Source organism: Nothobranchius furzeri, chromosome 16 (assembly GCF_043380555.1).
Source record: "Nothobranchius furzeri strain GRZ-AD chromosome 16, NfurGRZ-RIMD1, whole genome shotgun sequence".
Classification (NCBI taxonomy): Eukaryota; Metazoa; Chordata; class Actinopteri; order Cyprinodontiformes; family Nothobranchiidae; genus Nothobranchius; species Nothobranchius furzeri.
The window spans coordinates 61,376,500-61,404,224 of NC_091756.1; the positions used below are offsets into that span (position 1 = coordinate 61,376,500).

Consider the following 27,725-nt stretch of genomic DNA (forward strand, 5'->3'; position numbering starts at 1 on the left):
AAAGTTTAGAGTCATCCAATTTTTATGTCCTCAAGACAAGCCTGTAATCTACCCAACCGATTAGGTTCATCAGGGTTAATGGATAAATATAACTGGGTATCGTCAGCATAACAGTGGAAGTTTATCCCATACTGTCTAATGATTTTACCAATTGGGAGCATATATATATAGTAAAAAGAATTAGTCCAAGCACTGAACCCTGTGGTACTCCGCAAGTAACCCTGGAGTATAAAGAAGATTTGTCATGTACATTTACAAAATGAAATCTGTCAGACAGGTAGGATTTAAACCAGCCTAACGCTGTTCCTTTGATCCCTTCAACATGTTCAAGTCTTTCTAAAAGAACATTGTGATCAACTGTGTCAAAGGCAGCACTGAGATCTAACAAGACTAGAACAGAAACAAGATTCTTATCTGAGGCCATGAGAATATCATTTGTAACTCTCACTAATGCAGTTTCAGTACTGTGATACTCTCTAAAACCAGACTGAAATTCCTCAAACAGAGCATTAGTGTTTAAATGCTCACATACTTGGATGGCCACTATTTTCTCCAGGACTTTGGATAAAAATGGAAGGTTAGATATTGGTCTATAATTCATTGGGTCATCTGGATCCAGAGAAGCCTTCTTAAGTGAAGGTTCGATTACAGCAACCTTAAAATCTTGTGGTACATACCCATTTACTAAGGATAGATTGATTAGAGAAAAAATAAAGTTAACAGCTGAAACTGCAGAAAATAATACAGTTAAAGAGCAGATTGTAGAAGAAAATAGTAGTGTGAAAAGTGGTCAGTGTATCCTCCAGCAGTCTAACCCCCAAATTCCACTACATCCGCTCCGCTCCGACACGAACTCTGGAGCAAAATCGGTCCCGTTGTAGTCAATCAGAGCAATTCCACTACTGCGGCCGTGCTGCGGCAATGTGGCGCAGTGAGCTGCCCTCTGTTCCGGCAAAAATAGAATCAATCCTATTTTTGCCGGACGCCGGAGCACCTCCGCAGTCAATGGACAGGAATCACAACCGCCCAACAGGAAAGGGAGCAAGCACAACTTCTGTTATTTCACAATAAATCGATAAACAAAAGGCGTTTTTTGTTTCATATGCACAGGTTTAACAACTTTTAAAAACTATCAATGGCGGCTGAACTTTAAATGCACAAAAGTAAGCCATAAATACAGTTTCCACTATCAAAGTAGTCACACTTTGTTGATCCAAACACTGCTGATCTCTCAACACAAATGATGGGCAGATTAAACAGTTCATTTCGATGCTTCTCCCACACAACGGGTGTTTGGATCTAACTTCCGCGTTTATTGCTCTGACTGTATCGCAAGATCTCAAAAATCCCGCGCATGCTTGTTTGCCCCCCTCAGGTCTCCGCACCGGAGCGGAGCCGTTGTAGAGCGGGTACCGGTAAAAATTTAGTTCAGAAGCGAGCGGCTGCAGAAGGCGGGGGCAGACCGGAGCGGAGGTAGTGGAATTTGGGGGTAAGTCTATAGCAGCATAACTACAGAGATAACTCTGGAGAACCTAGCCTTTTTAGAAGGAGGCATGTTACATTACAGCAACCTTAAAATCTTGTGGTACATACCCATTTACTAAGGATAGATTGATTACATCTAGAATGGGGACAGTAACCAAAGGAAATGCATCTTTAAATAATTTGGTTGGGATTGGATCTAAAATGCAAGTTGAAGGTTTAGATTAGGGCTGCAGCTATCGAATATTTTTGTAATCGAGTACTCTATCGAATCTTTTTTTCGATTAATCGAGTACTCTAATAAATTACCCTTTTGTGTTTATAAACCTTTATATCATATGTTGATGAGCCAAGATGGCGCAGAGTATGGCTGCCTCGTCGCGAGCTCCACCAAGTTCCAACATTGCACGCTCCATACTGTACATTAATGCCACTGTTTTGCACATACCAACCTCTGTATATTTTACATCTCTTATCTTATTGTTTACTTTATTCATTTGTATACTTAGATTAGCCATTTTTATATTTTACTTGTTTTTACATTACTGTATTTTTGCACAACTCTGTTGCTGTGAAGCTCGCACACAAGAATTTCACTCGCATGTACTGTACCAGTGTACCTGCACATGTGACGTGACAATAAAAGTGATTTGATTTGATATCAAATAGCATGTTATAATTATGAAAGACCTCTTGAAATGAGAAAGCAATTGCCAGTTATTCTTCAAGTTTTATTCAAAATTAGTTTGCATAACTTCAGCACTTCAACTTTACTTCACAGTAAACAAATGCCTGTGCTAAAAATAAGTAAACAACCTGAGCCGATTTTCCCCTCGTGCGAGAATCTGCTAGCCTGCAAGCCAGACAAAAACTAGGAGGATAACGCTGCGAGCGGCTGCGGCCCAAACAGAACCAGAACCGCTCACGACGCAAACAGCTCGCCGGCTGTTTCCCTATTAACACACGTCCGTTTTAATTTCCACACTTTTTTTTCTCACACTAACAAGGATTGCCAAAAGCATGTTTGCTGTGGTTTTGTCAAATTATACTGATCACAAAACATTTATTTACTTTCTTTCGTTTTCCTCCGCCACTCTCATAAATACCCGTGTCCTCCTGCAGAAACCCCGAGGGACAACAGACATCAATAACACAATAAAAAGTCCGACGTGTTGTGTAAAAACTGCTATTTTTTAGCACATTTTAAGTCCGACGTGTTGCTACCAGACGTACGGTGTGAGCTGAAACTGAGTGCTACAAACGAAAAAGTCGCAGAGTCCGCAGAATATATAGAAAAACAGGCTAAAAAGCATTATCTTGTAGAGGCTCCGAGTCCGCTTGCAGAAGTGACATTTACAGGTGCTGCAGCACGGAGGATGTGGTGTTGTGGTAGGCTAAATCCATTTTACAGTATTTACACTGGACTATGTTTTCCGCCTTACGACGTGAAAAATGGTCCCACAACTTTGACATTTTCTGTCTTTTTCACACTCCACCGGGGTTCAAGTTGTCCTCCATGGTTTAAGAGAAAGTTAAGTTATATTCGCTACTCGCGTGTGCATTCAGTTCAGTGGGCATGTGCGTCACTTATTTCGGTCCGGGTGAAACATGACCCCGGGCGATTGCAAAGCCATGAATTAATTAAATATGAATTAAACGAATCCTCGAGGCAGAGAATTTGACTCGAGGATTTTTGTACTCGAATTATTCGAGGTACTCGAGGAATCGTTTCAGCTCTAGTTTAGATGAAGCTAATATTTTTGATAACTCTGAAAGCTCAACTGGATCAAAACGGTTGAAGCACAGATGAGGTTCTACAGTTACCTCTGATGCTGCCTCACTTACTGAGGAAGAAGAAATCGCATTAGGGAGGATGCTAAAGATTTTGTTTCTAATAGAATTAATTTTACTTGTAAAAAATCCCATGAAGTCATTGCTGCTGAGGGCTAAGGGAATAGATGGCTCAGAGCTATGATTCTGTGTAAGTTTAGCAACTGTACTGAAAAGAAATTTAGGATTATGCTTATTCTCCTCAATTGACGCTGAGAAATGAGCAGTTCTAGTTTGTCGAAGCTTATTTTTATAAAGCACAAGACTATTTTTCCAGGATAGGTAGGCCTCCTCATGGTACGTAGAGCGCCATGTTCTCTCCAATTTCCTAGAGTTTTGTTTTAAGGCTCGTAGATGAGAGTTAAACCAGGGAGCCAACTTCCTGTCCCTAATTACCTTCTTTTTTAAAGGGGCAACATCATCTAATGCCACACGTAAAGAGGAATTAGCATTATGAACTAAGGTATCAATTTGTGAGGGGCTAGAACTGAAAATATTGCCCTCTGCTACGTTCCTCTGAGATGCTGAGGACAGTAAAGATGGAACAGTTGATTTAAAAGATGCAACAACGCTGTCAGATAGAGACCGACGATAGTGAAATTTACTTTCATGTTTTGAGAACTCAGTTATAAAAAACTCAAAGGTTATCAGAAAGTGGTCAGAGAGGACTGGATTATGTGGAAAGATCGTTATTTCCTCACACTTTTTGCCATAAGTCAGCATAAGGTCCAATGTATGATGGCAGGAGTGGGTGGAGCTATGTATTCTTTGAGTAAAACCAATTGAGTCTAAGATATTACTAAAGGCTACATTGAGACTATCATTTTCGATGTCCACATGAATATTAAAATCCCCCACTACAATGACCTTATCAGTATTTAGCACCAAATCAGATAAAAAATCAGAGATCTGATCCAAAAACTCAGAGTAAGGGCCTGGTGGACGATATAAAACTACAAACAAGAGTGGTTTTACAGTTTTGCTATCTGGATTAGGAAAACTAAGAATAAGATGTTCGAACGAACTGTAGCTATTAATTGGTAAGGGATTGATTACTAAGTCAGAATGAAAAATGGTTGCTACTCCTCCTCCTCGCCCTATACTTCGAGCAATATGATGATCTAAATAATTAGAAGGAGTCGACTCGTTTAAGCTAACATAGTCCTCTTGCTGCAGCCAGGATTCTGTGAGAGAGAGCAAAGAGATCTGATTATCACAAATAAAGTCACTAACAAAGTCTTTGAAAAAATAGATCTAATGTTCAATAACTCACATTTAATTTTTCTAGTTTTCTGCTCAGTTGAATTTGTTCTAACATTCATGAGATTTCCATGATTTGCTTTATTAAGCCTGATATTTAATCTGTGTGATTTTGGCCGCGGGCAGGACACTGTCTCTATGGGGTAGTGGGTGGGTAACAGTACAGAAGCTGCAGAGGGGTGGGTTAAACTACGACTCTGCTTCCTGGTCTGGACCCTGGGTTGTCATGGAGGACTAACAAAACTGGCCATGTTCCTAGAAAGAAGAGCTGCTCCATCTAAAGAGGGATGGATGCCGTCTCTTCGCATCAGACCAGGTTTTCCCCAAAAAGATACTGCATTCTACTACAGGAAAATCTTTTAGTGTTTACATAGCCTCTTGCCGGGCACACTGAGATCAGATCACAGTCCTTTGATGCCACGAAACAACATTTCCAAAAGTCCAGAGTAGAAACAATCACAGACTTCTTGGACATCTAGGCTTTGAGTGTCTTGTGGATTAAGTCCTGGGTAGTTGATCTGTAATGTTAGGATTGGAAACATTTGGCTTCTAACTGGCTGACTGCTATTTTCCACGACATTTACTTGGGATTTGATTGACATCTGGAGTGTCTTAACTTTATTTGTTGTTGAATCAGATACTTATCTGATGTTTTTCAGAGATATCACCGCAATATGTCAGATAACCAAAAGGAGCTTCCTTTTATCACTGGGTCATCTTTTTTGCACACCTTCTGAGTCGTATTGCAGCTGTAAACACAAGTTGCATGTGACGTCACGTCTTCTGTCAATTTGGGATTGTAGACTGTTCATGCAGGAGTTGCATTTGAAGAATTTAAATCATGCAGAATAAGCGAATGTCAACAAAACATATTAATCTAGCAGAAATGCCTGCAGTGGGAAGGTGTTGTTGTCGAGCAACAGCTTTTTGCAGGCCTGTTGTACTGGATTGCAGTGGAATCCATCCCATGTCAGGAGTCCTCAGTTTGAACTCATAATCTGTTCAAGTTTGCCAATTTGGGAATAAATCGTGAAACCAAGAAAAGGGCAAAATTAGAATCATGAAAAAAGAAAATGCTCACAGCTGACAGTTTCAGTGTAGAAGTACAGAGTTATGCTTCAAGTCATTCCCACGTGTGTTCAAATGTCTCGCTGATCAGACTTGGACAGCTCTATTTTATTTCCACCTACATACATATCATGTTTCTTTGTTTATTGTGATTTTGTTTTCTTTGATGCTCAGACATGCTGACATTTTATCAGTCCCTGACACACATCTGCCTTAAAGATTCCCCATCAAGCTTTCTGTGCACGCATTATGATTGTCATAGTGAAACATTAGACACTGACACCCTTGTGTTTGTCTCCACAGCCCGGCACTCTCAATCAGGCCATTAAAGACGTCCAAGCTCTGGTGAATAAGGAGATAGACGGCAGCGTTCTAGGCATCTGGCTGGTGGCAGAGTGAGTTCAAGAGACAATAGTGTGTGTGTGTGTGTGTGTGTGTGGGGGGGGGGGGGGTACAAGACTTAAAAAAATGTAAGAAAGCACAATTTACCATTATACAAATTGGTCAAAGGCAGATTAGCTGTTTAATATATATTTTAAGTTCTCTCCTCACATCCACTTGTTGCTGCGTTCAGCTGTAGTTTATTGTCTTCATCAGCTGCAGTTACCATGGCAATAAAAAACCTAAAATAAATATTAGATCAATCACACAGATGATCAGTTTTATGAATGTGAATAATTTTTCTTTTTTCGTACTGTTAACATGTTCCAGCGATTATATATATTTGTAAATATTTAATATATGGTTTACTGGTTTCCTCATCTGTGCCCCAGACAAGCTGGTTCCCAAAGTCAGAGACTCTCTTGGTCAGCTTGCTTCTCACTCCAAACCCTCTGTCAGGAATCTTGGTGTGACCTTTGACCCAGCTCTCACCCTGGATTCTCATGTCAGTTCTCTTGTTGGCTCTTCCTTCTTCCATCTCAGGAACATTGCTAAGCTGAGTCCCATTCTGTCCCGCTCTGAACTTGAGACAGTTCTCCACACCTTCATCTCCTCACGCTTAGACTACTGTAACTCTCTTTTCACGTGTCTGAGCAGAACCTCCCTGAACCGTCTACAGGTGGTTCAGAACGCCTGTGCTCGGCTTCTGACCAAGTCCTCCAAACACACCCACATCGCCCCGCTTCTCCTCCAGCTTCACTGGCTGCCAGTCAACTTCAGGGTTCATTTCAAGATCCTGGTTCTGGTCTTTAGGGCCTTACATGGACAACCACCATCATAAATTGGTGATCTTCTCAGTCCCTACACCCCCAGCAGGTCCCTGAGGTCCAGTGACCAAAGCCTACACCCTACTGGTTGCGCAGCACCAGGCTAAAGGTCAAAGGTGACAGATCATTTGCTGCTGTGGCCCCCAGACTCTGGAACTCTCTCCCCCTGAGTCTGAGATTAGTGGACTCAGTGGTCTCCTTTAAAAAGCAGCTGAAGACTCACTTGTTCAAGCTGGCTTTGGTGTGACCTTCACCAGTCTCTCTTTGTTCTGCCCTTGCTCTTTCTACTTAATCCGCCTTTCCCGGAATCAAATCATTTCCCTCTTTACTATTCATTTTCTTTCTTCCTTTCCTTACATTTTAATCACATTTTTTCTCATTTTAAACATATTTTTTAATAACTTCTTAAAATCTTTTTTATATTTAAAATAGTTTTTGTTCTTGTAAAGCACCTTGTGATTTTTATCTTTAGAGGTGCTATATAAAAGATCGTCTGTCTTCCTCTCTTGTCGTCGTCGTTTTCCTCCGCTTATCCGGGTCCGGGTCGTGGGGGCAGCATCCCAACTAGGTAGCTTCAGACCGTCCTCTCCCCGGCCTTGTCCACCAGCTCCTCCAGCAGGACCCCAAGGCGTTTCCGGACCAGATTGGAGACGTAACCTCTCCAACTTGTCCTGGGTCGACCCGGGGGGCTCCTGCTGGCAGGACATGCCCGAAACACCTCCCCAGGGAGGCGTCCAGGAGGCATCCTGATCAGATGCCCAAACCACCTCAACTGACTCCTTTCTATCCGGAGGAGCAGCGGTTCTACTCCCGAGTCCCTCCCGAATGTCCGAGCTCCTCACCCTATCTCTAAGGTTGAGCCCGGCCACCCTACGGAGGAAATTCATTTCGGCCGCTTGTATCCGCGATCTCGTTCTTTCAGTCATTACCCAAAGCTCATGACCATAGGTGAGGATTGGGACGTAGATGGACCGGTAAATCGAGAGCGTGGCTTTCTGGCTCAGCTCCCTCTTCCCCACGACAGATCGGCTCAGCGCCCGCATCACTGCTGATGCCGAACCAATCCGCCTGTCGATCTCCCGATCCCTCCTACCCTCACTCGTGAACAAGACCCCGAGATACTTAAACTCCTCCACTTGAGGTAGGACCTCTCCCCCGACCCGGAGTTGGCAAGCCACCCTTTTCTGGTCGAGAACCATGGTCTCAGATTTGGAGGTGCTGATCCTCATCCCAGCTGCTTCACACTCGGCCGCGAAACCTACCCAGCAAGTGCTGAAGGTCAGAGCTGGATGAAGCTAGGAGGACCACATCATCCTCAAAAAGCAGAGACGAGATTCTCCTGCCACCAAACTCGACACACTCCACACCACAGCTGCACCTATAAATTCTGTCCATAATGGTAATGAACAGAACCGGTGACAAAGGGCAGCCCTGGCGGAGTCCAACCCTCACCGGGAACAGGTCCGACTTACTACCGGCTATGCGGACCAAACTCACGCTCCTCTGGTAAAGGGACTGAATGGCCCTTAACAGAAAGCCACCCACCCCATACTCCTGGAGCGTCCCCCACAGGGCGGCCCTGGGGACACGGTCATAAGCCTTCTCCAAATCCACAAAACACATGTGGATTGGTTGGGCAAACTCCCATGCCCCCTCCATCATCCTTGCAAGGGTATAGAGCTGGTCCACAGTTCCACGGCCAGGACGAAAACCACATTGCTCCTCCTCTATCTGAGATTCAACTATCAATCGGACCCTCCTCTCCAATACCTTGGAGTAGACCTTTCCAGGGAGGTTGAGGAGTGTGATCCCCCTATAGTTGGAACACACCCTCAGGTCACGCTTCTTAAAGATGGGGACCACCACCCCGGTCTGCCACTCCCTAGGAACTGCCCCCGATGACCACGCAATGTTGCAGAGGCATGTCAACCACGACAGCCCTACAACATCCACAGCCTTGAGATACCCAGGACAAATCTCATCCTCCCCCGGGGCTCCGCCACTTGGAGTTTTTTGACTACCTCAGCAACTTCTGCCCCCGAGATTGGACAGTCCATCCCCAGGTCTCCCGGCTCTGGTTCCTCCTCGTAATGCGCATAGGTGGGATTGAGGAGCTCCTCAAAGTATTCCTTCCACCGTCCGACTATAGCCCCAGTTGACATCAGCAGCTCCCCATCCCCACTGTAAACGGTGTGAATGAGATGCTGCCTTCCTGTCCTGAGGCGCCGGACAGTTTGCCAGAACCTCTTTGGAGCCAATCGATAGTCTTTCTCCATGGCCTCACCAAACTCCTCCCACGCCCGAGATTTAGCCTTGGCAACTGCCACTGCTGCACCCCGCTTGGCTATCCGGTACCTGTCTGCTGCCTCCGGAGACCCACAGACTAGCCATGCCCTGTAGGCCTCCTTCGTCAGCCTGACGGCTCCCCGAACCTCTGGTGTCCACCAGCGGGTATGGGGATTGCCACCACGACTGGCACCGGCCACCTTGCGACCACAGCTAGCAACAGCCGCCTCAACAATCGCAGAGTGGAACAAGGCCCACTCGGACTCAATGTCCCCCACTGCTCTCGGGATGTGGTCAAAGCTCTGCCGGAGGTGGGAGTTGAAGGCCGTCTTGCCTGCTTCTTCTGCCAGGTTTCCAGCAGACCCTCACTATGCATTTGGGTCTGCCAGGTCTACGTGGCATCTTCCCCTGCCATCTGATCCAACTCACTACCAGGTGGTGATCAGTTGACAGCTCCGCTCCTCTCTTCACTTGTGTGTCCAAAACATTGGTCAGTTACTTTCTCTCTTGCTATTTATGAATATACAAGTGCTGGTCATAATATTAGAATATTAATTGATTCATTTCCGTAATTCAATTCAAAAAGTAAAACTTTGACATTAGATTAATTCTTTACACTCCGACTTATATATTTCAAATTTTTATTTCTTTAGTTTTGATGATTCAACTGACAACTAATGAAAATCTCAAATTCAGTATCTCACAATATTAGAATATCAATAAGACCAATGCAAAATAAAGACATTTTAGAAATGTTGGCCCAATGAAAAGTATGAACATAAAAAGTATGAGCATGAACAGCACTCAATAATTAGTTGGGGCTCATTTGACCTGGATTACTGCAGCAATGTGGCGTGGCATGCAGTTGATCAGGTGTTATGGAAAAGTCCATGTTGCTCTGATAGTGACCTTCAGCTCTTCTGAATTGTTGGGTCTGGCATGTTGCACGGTCCTTTTCACAATACCCATAGATTGTCTATGGGGTTGAGGTCAGGCAAGTTTGCTGGCCAATCAAGAACAGGGATACCAGAAACCAGGTACTGGTAGCTTTGGCAGTGTGCAGGTGCCAAGTCCCGTTGGAAAATGAAATCTTTGTCTCCATGAAGTTGGTCAGGAGCAGGAAGCAGGAAGTGTTCTAAAACTTCCTTTTAGACAGCTGCGTTGACCTTGGACCTCAGAAAACACAATGGACCAACACCAGCAGATGACATGGCACCCCAAACCGTCACTAGCTACGTTTATATCCGCCTAATTTCCCCAATCCGATTCTAATCTTGGTTGACCAGAAATCCCAATTGTCTGTTTATATGGACACTAACTGAAATGATCCGATCATGCTGTGAGTATACAAGCACCAAGCATTTAATCGGATTAAATAGGTTGAGCATGTGCAGAGTTCTCTTTCCCGGAAAAAATAGTGTAAACAAACGCTTTCTGGTCCGAATGTCATTTCTCTCACATTTTATTTTCTTATTCTCTAGCTTTGTCCGTTGACTTGTGTTTTTTCCTCCATTATGGAACGTTTTTTGCATTTTTACCTGTATGCTTTTGTTTTTATCGCTTTAACCAAGCTACAGGCTCAGCAGTACGTAATGCTACTGCTCCTCCACAGGAGAGACCAGGATAACTTCTGTTTACCTCCCGTCATGTTTTCCACTTGTCCTGAGTGTCTGCAAAAGCAGAAAGACGTCATGCTAAAGTTGCACACATGCGCAGTGGGCATTATTTTACTCCCATCAATTCGAATGGGTGTGTACATGGATATCAATTGGAATGGTGATCGGACAAAACCACCGCTGTCAATCGGAGTGAAATTTCATATTCCAGTTGACATGTTTACATGAAGAGTTGTTGACCTGATTGGGCATTCATTACTTTTGCCTTGTAAACATAGATGCTGACTAGAAACTTTACACTGGACCTCAAGCAACAATGATTCTGTGCTTCTCTCCTTCTCCAGACTCTGGGACCTTGATTTCCAAAGGAAATGTAACATCTACTTCCACCAGAGAACATAACTTTTGACCGCTCAGCAGCAGTCCAGTCCTTTTTGTTTTTAGCCACAGAGACACTTCTGATGCTGTCTCTTGTTCAAGAATGTCTTGACACAGAATGCGACGGCTGAAACCTGTCTTGCATACATCTGTGTGTGGTGGTTCTTGAAGCGCAGACTACAGCTGCAGTCTACTCTTTGCGACTCTCCCCCCCCATTTTTGACAAGTTTTGTTTCACAATCCTCTCCAGGGTGTGGTTATCCCTAATGCTTTGTTACAACCAGGGGTCGTTTTTAAAATGGAGGACAGTGTCGTAACACAGAGGCATGTGCAGAATAATAAAAATATCTAACAATGCTTTTTACTATAAATATTTTAAAACACAAAGCTCCATTAGAAGGTCAATATGTAGTGTTTAAAAGGCTAGTGGTGACATGCTTGAAATGGGGATTCTCTATTAAAACAGACATCTAAAATGCTCCCAAACGTAACACACCAGGTCCACTGAACATACTCACAAGTTTGGAGCACCAGAGGGAGCTAGCACTCTGGTCCCTCGCCTGTTTTAAAATGTTAAAGCACTCTTGCTTTTACCCATTAAAAACAGCCTGACTAAAACCACTAAAAAAAACTTTAAAACACCAGTGGAGCCAGCAAAAAGCCATGGCACAGATCCGGTCACTCAGTCTCCGTTCCTTTCCAGTAGCAGCTCCTCTGTTTTATGCTGCACTGGGGCTGATGAGCTGATAAGGAGGAGGAGGGGTGGTCTCTCATGATTGCTGAGCCTTTGTGGAGGCAGGAGAAAACCATCCCCAGGGGCAAAAAGGCAGCAGCCGTAACAGGCTTGTACACTGTTTTATTTTTTACCACATCTTGTCCTTCCATCTCTATAACTGAGCTTGGACACAGCCTCCCTCTTTAGCAACATTTTATGTCCTGCCCTCCTTGTGAAAGGTGTCAATGGTCATCTTTTGGACAACTGTCAGGTCAGATGTCTTCCCCATGATTGTGTAGCTTACAGAACTAGACTGAGGCCCTGTCCACACGTAGCCGGGGATCTGCCAAAACGTAGAAAAATATCTTAGGTGTGTTCTTGCTGTGTCTTTGTAAATCCATGCTTTCGTTCTTTTTTAAACACAGAAACAGTTTTGTTTACCTGTTTGTAGCTACGGTTTCGCCGACAGCTGCCGGCTTCTTCAGGCTGACGCTGATGGTGGCGCGTCACTTCCTTCTCCGTTTATCTGCGGAGAGCGGGCAGCAGAGGGCGACAACGTCCTCTGCTGCCCGCAGATAAACGGAGAAGGAAGTGACGCGCCAACATCAGCGTCAGCCTGAAGAAGCCGGCAGCTGTCGGCGAAACCGTAGCTACAAACAGGTAAACAAAACTGTTTCTGTGTTTAAAAAAGAACGAAAGCATGGATTTACAAAGACACAGCAAGAACACACCTAAGATGTTCAAAGAGAAATACGGACAACAAGGAACGAAGGACTTCCGCCGTTTGGAACGATTACACCAGAAACGCGCACGTCTAAGAAACCACCTTCGCTTCTGTTTAAGATGCCGGGACGAAAACATCACACCCACAAGCCTACAGCTGAAAACATCGATCCGGACCCAGACAGCACAAAATATAATAGAAAGAGCACAGAGAGCACTGCTCAAGGAGAGGATAAGGAACGTCATAACCAAACAGAGGCGTGTGGAGGACGAACTGGAAAGAGGACACCTGGACTTGAAAAGGAATTACAAACTTGATAAACAAATGGAGGAACTAATTAAAGGACACATGATGGAAAAACAGGAACAAGAGTTCATAAAAGTGAAAGAAAGACACATAAAGAAGTTAAACAGACTCATAAACAAGAAAAAGAGGGGAGAAATACAAGGCAACTCCACACCAAACTCATGGGTATGTAAAATTTCACAATACAAACTAACAGAAGCAGAAGAGAGCATATTAAAGAAAGGTTTAAACTTTGCAGTCACACCAAAAGTAATACCATATGATGAATTTATTGTAGCAACAGAACTAGCATGTCAACAGATCACAGATGAGGGAAAGAAAGCAGAACTCAGAAATAACGTAGTTGGGATATTAAAAAACAGCCAAATTCAACACAGCAATATTACAAAAGAAGAACAATCAGCCATGACAGCTTTATCCAAAAATGAACAGATAATTATTCTACCGGCAGATAAAGGAAGAACCACAGTAGTTATGGACAGAGAAAAATATAAACAACAGATGAAACAGATGCTAGAAGACAAAAATACTTATGAAATACTTAAAAAAGATCCAACAGAAAACATTAAGAAAAACATGAAAAAATTACTGAAGCCACTGCACGAAAAAGGCAAAATAACAGAAAAAATGTACAAACACTGGATTCCCACAGCAAACATAACACCAAGAATATATGGAACACCAAAAATACACAAACAAAACACCCCACTTAGACCAATAGTAGACAGCATAGGTACACCAACATACAACATGGCAAAAGATATCAGCAGAATCATCAGCCCGTTATTAGGAAATACAGACCAACACTGCAAAAACAGCATAGAACTGGTAAAAGAACTAAAGGAAATTACAATAGAAGACAACGACATACTCATCTCACATGACGTCACATCTCTGTTCACAAAAACACCAACCCAAAAAACCATAGACATAGTAGTTAACAGAATCAGACAAGACAAAACTTTACATAAAAGGACAAACCTCACAGCAGACGACATAGCACAACTGATAGGACTGGTAGCTAACTCCACTTACTTCACATACGACAACACAATATACAAACAACTGGAAGGCTTCGCCATGGGTAACCCGTTATCAGCCACCCTGTGCGAGTTTTTCATGGAAGACCTGGAACAAAAAGCCATAGCCACCGCCCCCCCAAACTGCAAAATAAAACTATGGAAACGCTACGTAGACGACATACTGGAAATCATACCAAAAGGTCAAACAGAAACACTAACACAACACTTAAACAATATTGACGACACGGGCAACATAAAATTCACTTATGAGTTAGAAACAGAAGGCAGCATAGCATTTATGGACATGAAAATCACCAGGCAGACCGACGGGACCCTAAACATAAACACATACAGGAAACCAACACACACAGACCAATATTTATTATGGACATCAGAACACCCCACCATACACAAAATGTCAGTAATCAGAACATTATATCACCGAGCAAACATAATAACAGAAGAGAGAGACCGTAAACAAGAGGACAAACACATACAACACGCTTTAAAGACCTGCAGATACCCGACATGGGCAATAAACAAAGGAAAACAACAAACAAAAACAGAAAGCAAAGAACAACCCAAAAAAAGAACCAGAAACCCAGAAAGACAAGAACCAAAACCAGTGATAACCCTACCATACATCAGAGGCATAACGGAAAAAATAAGAGCAACAATGAAAAAACACAACATAAACACACCAACAAAGCCATACACAACAGTTAGAAACAGACTAGTGCACCCAAAAGACAAAATATCAGCTGGACAAAAATGTGGAGTCATCTACGAAATCCCATGCAAAATATGCAATAAAACATACATAGGAGAAACCGGACGCCAACTCAATACACGGACAATAGAACACAGAAAGGAGTGCGAGAAAGAGGCAAATCGTAAACACACAAGAGCAGCAAAAGAAGAAGCAGAAAGTACAATAAAAAAGTCAGCCGTAACAGATCATTGCTTAAGAGAAAACCATATAATGGACTGGGACAACACACGGATCATAACCACTGAACAACAAAAATACAAAAGATGGATCAAGGAAGCAATAGAGATAAGGAGACGTGGATGTGGGACCATGAACAGGGACGACGGAGTTTACACGCTGGACCATGCATGGGACTGCATCGTCGGAGAGGGGAGAGCGGGCAGTAGAGGGCGACAACGTCCTCTGCTGCCCGCAGATAAACGGAGAAGGAAGTGACGCGCCAACATCAGCGTCAGCCTGAAGAAGCCGGCAGCTGTCGGCGAAACCGTAGCTACAAACAGGTAAACAAAACTGTTTCTGTGTTTAAAAAAAGAACGAAAGCATAGGTAGAAAAATATCTACGTTTTGGCCTGTCATCCACACGAAAACGGAGTTTTTTTCACACGAAAACGGATCTTTTTAAAAACTCCGGCCAAAGTGAAGATCTGCGTTTTCTCCGTTTTGGGTGTCTGCGTGTGGACGGACAAAACCGGAGTTTTAAGGTCCGCAACGTCACTTTCCGCGACAAAAAAAAGCTGACATCACGTGTGCGACCTGTGTTTACACTAGCCGACAGCATGGATGCCCTCAGAGCTGCGCTCGCTTTATCAATTGTCCAAGCGCTTTTTGCTTGTTTGTTTTTGCAAGCGGAATTACTGCTCCTTGTGGAAGACCACAGACGAAGGACGAGAGGACGGGGGAAGTACTGCCGCCTACACTACTCTCCTCAGTGACAACAACACCTATGAAGCCTTACCCCAGCTTTCCATGGGAGCCGTCAGCAGCACGTTACTGCAGCAGCACGTCATAGCTGCTGATAGGAACCGCTGTGGTCAACAGAACCTTTTCCACCGGAGCCGTCAGCAGCGCGAGTCGGCCGCGTCTCAGGAGCAGCATGTCGCGGCCTTTACGCGCCGGTTCTATTTTCTACGCGCAACGCCTCTGAAACGGGTCAAGTTCGACATTTTTGGGGAAGGGAAGACAGGAAATCGGACGCGGAAATGGAGAGAAGCTACCGAGATTTTCAGAATAAAGAACGTACTGCCTTCCGGTTGCTTTACTTTTAAAAAAGGTTACTAACTGTGCGTCCCCGTGAGAAGTTATCACCTAGCTAGCGGTCTCCTTTGTTTTTCAGGTCCGTATTGGCGATTATAAAACGGACAGAACATAAAACACAAACCATGTTGTAATTTTCTCCTGCTTGTTGTTGTGTTTACTGACGAAGTCACTCGTGTGACTTCGTGCTCTGTCGGTGACAGCTGCTCCCCCTGCTGCTTCGCGTCTCGTGGGAAGGGCCAAGCAGCAGTTTACGTGAGCAAGACGTGCTGCTGCAGTAACGTGCTGCTGACGGCTCCCGTGGAAACCCGGGGTTAAAGCGAGACCCCACAAGCAGCTACAAAAAGAAAGTTATAGCTTGCCTTCAAGGCCTTGAAAGGGACAAAACCATCAACCGCCTGACATATCACCATCTTTATCCAGGAGATGCCATACCCTGCATCTACAGACTTCCCAAGATCCACAAGGAAGGTATCCCTCTCAGACCCATTGTCAGTAGCATAAATTCAGTCACCTACAACATCGCGAAACACCTTGCTACTATCCTTGCACCTCTGGTGGGGAACTCCCCACACCACATCAAGAACTCCACCAACTTCACTGACAAGGTCCAGAAACTGACCCTGGATCCAGATGAAACCGTGGTGTCCTTTGACGTAGTCTCCCTCTTCACTTGCACACCCACTACGGAGGCAGTGGAGACTGTCCGAAAACGACTACAAGAAGACAGCACCTTGGAGGACAGGACCAACTTCACACCCGATCAGATTTGCACACTGTTAGACCTCTGCCTCACCACTACATATTTCACATACAACGAAGGTTTCTACAGACAAAAACATGGCTGCACCATGGGCTGCCCCGTGTCACCTATTGTAGCCAACCTTTACATGGAGGAAGTGGAAAGAAAGGCTCTTGGCTCTTTTAAAGGGAGAGCACCCAGCCACTGGTACAGATATGTGGATGACACCTGGGTCAAAATCAAAACACAAGAAGTGGAATCCTTCACTACGCACATCAATGCCGTGGACAAAAACATCAAGTTCACCAGGGAAAACATAAAGGACAACTGCTTGCCTTTCCTGGACTGCATTGTGCACCTTGAAGAAAATGGCAACCTCAACATTGAAGTGTACCGGAAGCCCACACACACGGACCAGTGCCTCCTCTTCGACTCACATCACCCTCTGGAACACAAACTTGGAGTAATCAAGACCTTACACCACCGGGCAGAACATGTTCCCTCTAAGCCGGAAGGGAAAAAGAAGGAACACACACATATAAAGGAATCACTTAAAACATGTGGCTATCCTAATTGGGCGTTTATGAAGTCAGCAAAGATGCACAGAAAAGAAGACCAGACACCAGCGAGGGAGGATAAGAAAGACAGACGCAACAACCTTGTCATCCCCTATGTAGCCGGTGTATCAGAGAAACTCAGGAGGGTTTTCTCCAAACACAACATACCAGTGTACTTCAGGCCCAGCAACACACTCAGACACAAACTGGTTCACCCGAAAGACAAAACTCCTAAACACAAACTGAACAATGTGGTGTATGCTGTACAGTGCAGCGAGGAATGCCCAGACCTCTACATCGGAGAAACCAAACAGCCACTTCACAAGCGCATGGCACAACATAGAAGAGCCACCTCCACGGGACAGGACTCAGCAGTCCATTTGCATCTAAAGGACAAAGGTCACTCTTTCGAGGATGCCAACGTTCACATTTTGGACAGAGAGGACAGATGGTTTGAAAGAGGAGTAAAGGAAGCCATTTATGTCCACTGTGAGCAACCATCTTTGAACAGAGGCGGCGGTTTACGACACCAACTGTCTGCCATCTATAATCCAGTTTTGATATCCCTTCCCAGATGCCTCAACGCCCACGCATATCCTGGGCCATCTGACCTCAGGAATTCACATGATAGGGTGGGGCCAGGTTTCACAATGAGCTCACCCGAAACTCTGGCTGAATAGGACCCACACCCACCCTCAATGTGTTTATGTAGAAGATCATCAGGGGGTCTTTTGTTCCCTCTTCGGGGGGAAACTCCCACTGGGTTTAAATCTGGGACTCTCCACCATTTGACCTTAGAACTGAAGAAGCCTCTCGGATGAGAGGTGAAACGTCTTTGAGCAACTCAAAGAAGTCCAGACGCTTTTCTTTCAAAGCTCATTAGACTACAATGACCTGGATGACTGAGAACCTTCACAGACATACTCCTTAACAACGTATTTATCCGGGTACGTGTGGACAGTTTTTTTTTTAAACGAGGTGGTGTGGATGCAAGTTTTTGGAGAGGCGGATATTCGTTTAAAAAAAAAACCCGGCTACGTGTGGACTAGGCCTGAGAGACCATGAAAGGTTTTTGCAGGTGTTTTGAGTTAATTAGCTGATTAGAGTGTGGCACCAGGAGTGTGAACCTTTTCACAATATTCTAATGTAGACAGTTGTAATCAACAAAATTAAAGAAACATTTAAATCAAATCAGTAATGAATGAACCTATGATTGGAATAACTGAAATAAATTTACTTTTTTAATTCCATTTTATGACCAGTACCAGTATGTTTTCAGGTTGGTTAATAAAATTCAAACTCAGAATCCAGGAGAGATGGACATGTGTTTGATTTAAGTTAATCCAGAAAACCCAAGTGGCTGAAAACGAGACCAAAGCTGCTTAAAATGCCACTGATTTGTACTAGCTTCAAATTATCTTTCATATTTTATAAATGACCTGCAATTAAATATTTCAGCATCTTTTCAAATGGTAAACTCTCAAATAACTGTAGTTTTTAAGATTATTTATAATTTTTATTTAAATGTTCATATCAAGAAACACAAAGGACAGATTTCTAATTTACATTTTAAACACTACATTACAGTAATGTTGAACGTTTAATTTAAACATCAACAAATTTTATATCCACTTTAGTCTAGTTCGGTGTGCATGCATGTTTAATTTTCATTTGGCTGCAAGCTCCAGGAAGGTAGGGACTAAGGGGCTATTTTTGTTCTACCAAAGGATAAAACCAGAAGGATAAAAGTAAATGACTCAAATAGAATACCCACCAAATACATTGGGGAGTTTTTTTGCTAAGCTTTAACATCAGATTTTGTGTTTAAGCTACTAAAACTGATTCTAATACCTGGATTCATCCTGAAATAAATGGTTAAAAATATTTCATACCTGAGCAAAGTAAAGGTTTATCTTTCTAATAAAGATGCACAAAAAACCCAACTGATGTTTCAGATGTGCCTGTATTCAGTACTGAATTCAGTACACATTACAACCGTTGCAAACCACCCTGCCAAGTGCCGGCCACGCCAGTGTTCACTCTGGTTTTAGCCCTTTGCCTAGTTCACGCTTTCTCCAGAGACGTCTCATCTTTACATTGTTTTGTCAGGCTGGAGCAACAGGAAGTAGGTGTTTTAACACCTCTGTAACATCCATAATGCTCATGTCTAGTCAAGGTTAACCCTTTTTATTAGAACAGTCAAAGCTTTTCACCCACACCTTGGATTTCTTCTTTGGCACATGGCTGCCAGCTGCAGTCTAGAGTTCTTTACATGAAGGTGGCCGCGCGTGCCGGCTCAGCCTGCCGTAAGAAACAACCGCTCTCTGAAAACTCATGCCACCACGAATTAGCTGTGTGTGCACAGCTGTAAGGGGTGTGTGTGTATTTATGTGTTTGTTTCAGAAAGGGAGTGAGACAGAGAGAGAGAAACAACGATATCAGGTGTGTTCCTTTTATTTTCAACAGAAGACATGTTTTCACATTTAAAATGTGTAAAAAATTAACTTTTTTTTTCTTAGTCTGTAAAATTTTTAGGGAATTTGAAAAGCTTGTATACAGATTGTATGATCAATGCCAAGGGCGCTTCGAAAATTGGGAAACTTTTGCAGTACATAATTCAACAGCTTTGCAAAACATGTATTTTTATCTAAACTTAAAATAACCTCTTTCAGAATAAACCAAACCGATTAGACACAAATCTGGGCTTCCCTCCCACAGCATCACATCACTGAGCTTCCCGTTTTTATTCCATGTCTGGTCGGTTTTATTAACAGCCTTACTATCAGTGTTGGACTGACACTATGTGTTGGGAAATATAACAAGTTACCTATTGACCTATGATGGTGATTATTTAATTCTATTCAGTTTATTTATGTAGCGCCAAATCGCGAAATGAAAGGGTAGTCTCCCTTCATCTTCATGTGCGGGGACAGGTCCTGACTGTATTTTGTGCTTATGCACCAGACCGCAGGCTTGGTGCATCCAATTGTTTAATCAGTAAATTTCCAGCGGTTACTAGTAGGAATGAGTGCCTGGTAAGTCGTACTCTGGGGGATAAAAACACTGGGGCACCTGTTTTAGGAACTAGAGAATTGCCACATGAAAGGAGAGCTTCAGATGACGGGATTTCTGCTCTTATTTTCTGATATTTAGGCATCTCGCCATCGGATTGGATAACAGCAACATGACTCTGCCACTCACTCCGTTTGCTTTGCTTTGATGTGCAATCTCCACAAATAGCACAAGCCTGGAGGAGTTTCTGCTGTGTGGTGGAGTTGCTAATGCTAACAATTAGCTTCTATTGGCCGAGGCATTCACTGATGTTTTCTGGATGCTAAACCAACAACAACCCTCCCCGTCGCGAGTCAAGATGAGTGAGTTCATCGATGTTGTGACAGTGTGACGTAGATCTGTCAGGATTTTCAAATCCTAGAATTCTGATATTTTCTATCAGAAGCGAATGCAGGAGATAGGTGTAGGAGACTATTTTCATGTTCAACCTGCATGAAAAACTCTAGAGTGACCAAATAAAACAAATGAAATCAGAAATAATCATTAAAAATGGTTTTTCGGTGAACCACACTTTTATAATGACTACAAATCACGAGTCTCATATATGATGCCACAGCTGAGTCTCTCCCCCGGCGTAGCTGCCACCTTCCACATGGCCAGTTTCATAGAGGTTTTCTCCATATTTAATAACACTTGCTCTCATCCTGGAAGAAGGATGTGAAATACGCTAAGCTCCTATTTTTCCTCTCTTCATGATGTCTGATTCAATGACATTAAATTAGTGGGACGGACAGTGGTAGCCCACTTCGTCTGTTCACACAAAAACCAAAATCACTTTTGCCACCTGTTGAAAATAAGCCCTGGAATCCATGACCTGGAAGTAGATGGGTGTGACTTAGGCCTCCCATATTTAGTTGTATCTGGAGCATCGGCAGCTGGACTAACCTTGGAGGTGAAGACAAACAGTGATCAGACTAGCGGTTAGCTTATCGGTCCTGTAGGATGCATGTGTCGTTTCTCTAATCAAACTTCATACAAGAAGTTTATGAAGTTCAACTTTTACACAGAAACACATTTCAGAATAGCGATAACGATAAGAGTTTATCTCATGAAGGCGCCAGTCTCAGTCAAAATTGTGCTGATGAGAAGGGCAGTTTAACCCGACATCGGACTCGTTCTACATAATTGTGCAGCTTCTCGTTTAAACATCTCACCAAATCTTGATTGCATCAAAGAGAATTGCCTTTATATTTTTAAATCCTCGATCAGCTTATTTAGCAAAGCTTCCGTTCTGCTCTTTGGTTTTGTTTGGTTGTCTTGTTTTACTTTTTTAAATAACATCCTTGTTATTTTATTATTGACCACTTGAAATACACACAGTTAAATATGTGACCAAATCAGTCTCTGATTTGAACAACCAATCAGTTCTAACATGATTCTCAAAACACATTCACTAGTTTTACTAGTCATTACTTTGTTCTCACGCTGCAAATTGAAGCTCAAAGTTAAACACAGATAATTGAAATAAGACAAATTCTCTGGATTTACGTCTGTAAAAACAGAAAACATCCTTACCTTCCTTCCATGTTTTTTTTTCATACAAATTTCTTTAATTATTCCTTCACATTGAACCCGATTGTGTCTTCTACTAATCTGTTATTCGACATTTAACTAACATAAATCACAAATGGCTTGTTCATGGTGCAAAATCACTCCTGATAAATGCTTACATTTGTTAATGAAATGAGTGCAAAGATAAAAAAGGACACAACAAATCCAAAAGTGACTTTAAACACCTCATTGTGCAATTCAAGAAATGATAATATTTGCATTTAAATGTATCCCTAATACCTATTTTCATTTTTATTAGGCATATACTTCACCCCCTCACCCTCTGAAATAGACGAACAAACGGAAACAAGATGGAAAAAATATGGGTTGTTAATATTGGCCCAGTTTTATTGGACCGATACCGATATGTTAAAAAGTGACTAACATTGGCCGATACCGATAAATTGTGCATCCCTATAGGAATGTTTCCAGAACCTTGTTGAATCTATGCCACGAAGGACTAAGGCAGCTCTGAAGGCAAAAGGGGGTCCAACCCGGTACAAGCAAAGTGGCTACAGAGTGTATGAGTACACCAAATTATGACAACATTTAATAATACTTTATACATTTCCTACTGTTAAGTAACTTATTTTCTTTATTTTAATTTCAATTTGTATTAGTTTCCAGTTTTTACTCTGTTATAGTTTTGTTTTAATCGTCCACATTCAGTTGTTTAGTATGAAGACCAGTAATGAAACCCCTTGAATGTGCTTCATAGAGAGCGTAGAGGTAAAGCTGTCTGATTGTCTCTTCAGGTCTGATAACTGCTGACCTCTTGGCTTGATTAGTCTGAAAAGCAAAGAGCTTCTTGGGATTTAATCAACATCTGGTTTCACAGTCTTAACTGCCTCATAAATGTTCACTGTGTCATCTCTGAGTGGATTTATTCTAGCTGCCCAACTCCACACCTCACCACAATCCCCCTCTGTCGTCTGAGTTTAACCAGTTTACTGTCGACTTCCACAGATAACAGCAGGGGTGATGCTGTCCAGCATGTTTTAGTAGTTTACCTATTTTAATGGTTTAACCACCTGTTCACCAGGTTTTCAAGCTCTGCAGAAGCTTTTTAATCACATACTGATTAAAATCAGGTGTGTTGGAACAGGTGTGTACTTGGAACAGGGAAACAAGTTCAATTCAACTCAAGTTTATTTATAAAGCGCCAAATCATGACAAGAGTCGTCTCAAGGCACTTCACATAATAAACATTCCATTTCAGGTCAGTTCATTAAGCCAATCAGAAATAATGTTTCCTATATAAGGAACCCATCAAATTGCAGCAATCCTCAGACTAAGCAAGCATGCAGCGACAGTGGAGAGGAAAACTCCCTTTTAACAGGAAGAAACCTCCAGAGGATCCTCGCCCAGTATAAGCAGCCATCCTCCACGACTCACTGGGGATCGAGAAGACAGAGCAGACACACACACACACACACACACACACACACACACACACACACACACACACACACACACACACACACACACACACACACACACACACACACACAAAGCAATGTTTCTATGGTTACATTGTGATGTCTTAGTAAATATTCTATTTGTTGAGAGATAAACTTTATTGTATTTATCCTAGTGGATCTATAATTAAACGGATAAACTAGCAGTAGCACATCCAACGTCAAGGAAAGCAAAAAGTTATTATCAGGAGAGGGAGAATGTTTAAGTGGTTAGCAGCAGTGTGCTAGTCGATGGCCCCCTCCATGAGGCCACCACAGCTCAGCAGAACATCGTTGTAGCTTCTTCTGGGGAGAAAAACACTTAGAGAGAAATAAAGTTAACAGCTGAAATAGCAGGAAATAATACAGTTAAAGAGCAGATAGTAGAAGAAAGTAGTAGAGTGTGGAAAGTGGTCAGTGTGTCCTTCAGCAGTCTAAGCCTATAGCAGCATAACTACAGAGATAACTCTGGATAATCTATCCTATTTAGATGGAGGCATGTTGGAGGCAGGGCAAGGGAGAGCCGTCTTTACCGACTGTACACTCCACCTCCCTCTACTCCCCCACTTGTCCAGATCTAGGCTAACATCAGATTTTAACCATAGGCCCTATCAAATAAAAATGTTTTAAGCCTATTCTTCAATGTAGACAAAGTGTCTGCCTCACGGACTAAAGCTGGGAGCTGGTTCCACAGGAGAGGAGCCTGATAACTAAAAGATCTGCCTCCCATCCTAATTTTAGATATTCTTGGAACCACCAGTAAACCTGCAGTCTGAGAGCGAAGTGCTCGGTTAGGAACATATGGAACAATCAGATCACTGATGTATGATGGAGCTTGATTATTAAGAGCTTTATATGTGAGAAGAAGGATCTTAAAATCTATTCTGAATTTAACAGGTAACCAATGTAGGGAAGCCAAGACAGGAGAGATATGATCTCTCTTTTTAATTCTCATCAGAACTCTTGTCTTGTCTTCAAGTAAAACATGCTGTGGCACTCGAGGACCAGGATCGCTTAGACCTGGGTTTAGGTGTACAGATTACTTTTATTTTGACTCTTCCACTGGTGGCAGTGTCATGGGGGACTCTACCAGGTGCCGACACCAAGGTCATGAGGGTACTCAAACTGTTCCATCAGTTTCAGCATCAAACGGGGTGATCCACAGTCGGGATGAGAGTCGGCTCTTCCAGAATGCTGGAATTTAGTTGTCTTTTCCATAAGTGACGGGAGGATGAAGCAATAGGTGGACCAGCTGATCAGGGCTTTACCTTCAGGAATGAGCCAGAAGGCAATGATCATCTGTAGACGGGCCATGCCGGAACAAAGTCCCAGATCAGCCTAAGAGATGAGGTGAGGAGCCCCAGTAGAGTAGAGCTGGTGCTCTGTTAAGGTGCTTCAGGAATCTGGTTGGGACCCAGAACCTGTTGGAGGGATTATACCCCTCTCTGGTCTGGGGACACCTTTGGATCAGACAAAAGGAGGGACGTCTGGGGTTCACTCACTCAGATCTGTTATCCTCCATCATCCAGCCCTGGAAAAGTGGTGGAGAATGAATGTGTGGATCGATTTCTTTTTGTTAGTTTTGTTTTTGGAGATCGTTTAAAGACTTGTTGTGCCTGTCAACAGATAAAAATCCACAGGTTCTTATTCCTGAAAGTTTTATTTTTATTTTATTTTTTAAACATAATGCAGCATTCATTGAGTGTAAAGTCCTATCTTTGGCCTTTTCAGAGTCGACCACTGGAACAATGAAAAGGAACGCCTCGTTCTCCTCACAGAAAACAGCCTTCTGGTCTTCAAGTATGACTTCATCTTGCTGTACTGTGAGCAGATCCAGAGGATCCAGCTGAACTATGTGGACCGCATCTCTCAGGGCTCCTTCAGCTTCCCAAAGCGCTCCCTGCTCAAGTAAGTCCCCCCGTGTCCACCAATAACATCCGAGCTGCCGGTTTAACACGGAACCTTCAGGAGGGTTTTGCTGGAAGTCATAATCAGGCTGACCTACTGAAACGGCTCATTTAGAGGATTTAGTCGGTAATTAAAAACCTGAAACTCCGCTCAGAGAATTACAAGTATTAGCTCTAATTATCCACTCATTTGTTTCACAAAAGCTGAATTCCCGGAGAGGAATCCCATCTCAGTATTAACAATTCCTCTTTGCCTCGTCGCATTTCTGACCTGGATATTGGAGTTTTGTATCCGATTGAATTTTGTTTTCACAGTTGGGAAGAAACATTTCTGGGTGCAGAAAGATGTGTGATGGATCGGTGCGGGGAGCAGACAGGGACAACGTGTGTCGCAGACATGAAGGGGAGAGATGCTTTATTTCCTTTCTTTTTTGTGGATAAGGAGTGCAGCGCTGACACTTGGAGCTGCCATTTAACTGATTAGTGGCAAAATGAATGTCTTCCTTTCATCTGAACCTTTTAAAGGCGGCTCAGGGGAGCCCAGACCAACTTAAACTAATTTGATGAATAAACCGTAATGTGCTGTGAAGAGCTTAGAGAGCACGGCCTTTATTGGAGGTTTTATCTCTGCACATTGCTCTGAATTATACATAAAATGCTCGTGAAAGTCAGCTGGGAGTCCAGCTGTAATGACAGGGTTTCAAATAGCAAAGATTTGGAGCTCGAACGTTCCCTCTTTCTGTCTTCTTCAGCTCATTTTCTCTCACTCTTCTTCCTCTCGCCTCTCAGGAGTTGTCTTTGTTTCTGTCTGGGTCCTTTTGTTTTAGTTTGGGTGGAAAGGGGTCCGCCATAAAACCTACCATGTATATGTGAGACAGAGAGCGCTCCACCACTAGAGCCATACACAACAACTTTGTTTCCATATCGCAACGTCAGAACCGTCAGCTGAGGAGGAATCACGTCAGGATCCTGCTGCTAGCAGCAGCTAGCAGCTGCTAGCTAACCATCAGCTCTTATTTAAGGCTTTTGTCAGCAAATTTAGGGTTTTCTGTAAAATGTTGATCTTTCCTTTTGTGAATCGCTTCTGTCTTTTAGAAGAAGTTCACGCTTTTCAGGGTGGATGAGCAAGCAGCTAGTTCAAACATGGGTGTAGTTTTGACTTTAAAAGTGGGGCATGAGGACTGGGGGGGGGGGGGGGGTCTGTGTGGTGTCTTTACAGTAAGTACAGAAAATGATGTGTAATACTACAGTCTAGAGGCTCTTTTATGCAATATCAGGAATGCAGAACTGTGAAGTACACAGGTGGCAGTAAAACAAAAAACTAATACTTTCAATTCAACTTTGTTTTTCACCTTGTTAGTCATTTTCATTCCTACTCATTGTCACCATTTTACACTTATTCTTTTAATATCTGATCAGTGGAGCTAATTTACATCAGATTCTAGCTGAACTCTTGGTCCTAGTGCTCAACCAGCCTGTTTAATATAACGTAATATTGTTTTTGGACGGTAAAAAGTGCAGGGGACAAAATGTGACTTTGGAAAAGTGTGTGTGTGGTGGTGGTGGTGGGGGGGGGGGCAAAATACACCCATGAGTCCAAATAAGATGAGACCACCTTAAAGCAGCTCTAAAATCTTTTAGCGAGTCACACATTCTTATAAAAGCCTCGTCAGTTTATCATTTCACCATTAATTATTATCATTAATATCAGCCGCAGCAACACGTAGCCTTGTTGCATCCCGGGGTTCGGTTGCGGAGGGATATATATTTATAGTTAGTAATGTAAGCGAAACGACAAACGTACCCTTTTAAGGAATGTGTGTCACCTCCTCTGCTGGGTTTTAAACTACAGTCACGTTCTTCTGTGAGCGATTGTCACGTTGGTCAGATAAAAACTAATGTTGCAGATTAATTTCACATCAAGAACAAAACCTCACGGTGGTGGTGTAGATTAGTTTTGGATTGCCTCTATCTGCCCTCACCACAAGTCAACAGTCCACACACAGCAAATGCTTCTGTGATCTTTCTTTCATTAGAAATACTTAGTTGATCATAGCTCATAGACAAAGTGTCTGTAGTTGATGGGTTTTTCAAAGCAAAAAAAGGCTAATCAAGCACGGTTTGTTCACCTGGCAACAGGAGAATTGTAAAGATCAGCTAATATTCAGTAAAAGACCTCAGATTTAATCAAATCAAGTCAAAAACAAGACGACCCAACTGCAGAGCAGGAGCAGTACATTTGTTCCTCCATCATAAGATGAACGATGTGAGTATTTGGTACCAGATGATGTATCAGGACAGCAGTGATCTGCAGTTCCAGTTTTCTGTTTATGTTGTGTATTAAGAGGTTGCTGCCACTAATGGAGTAGATGTTGTTGCCTGGTTACCAGCCCAGCTGTTCCGACACCCATCCTCGTTTAAACCGCTTGGCTCTGGTGTTTCTTTTTTCTTGTCGTCTGTCCTCAGAGAAGTCTGTTTGTCTTACGGTTTATGATGTGGCATCTTTGTAATTTTAAAT

General features: G+C 43.0%; 1 protein-coding gene across 1 annotated transcript in view; it reads left to right on the forward strand.

The window, feature by feature from the left end:
* tprg1 (tumor protein p63 regulated 1) overlaps nt 1–27,725 on the forward strand; it is a 117,974-nt gene that overhangs the window by 52,992 nt on the left and 37,257 nt on the right. The window contains exons 4-5 of the mRNA XM_070545892.1: nt 5,944–6,035; nt 25,032–25,208. Of these exons, the coding sequence (XP_070401993.1) occupies nt 5,944–6,035; nt 25,032–25,208 (269 nt within the window). The remainder of the gene's footprint in view (nt 1–5,943; nt 6,036–25,031; nt 25,209–27,725) is intronic.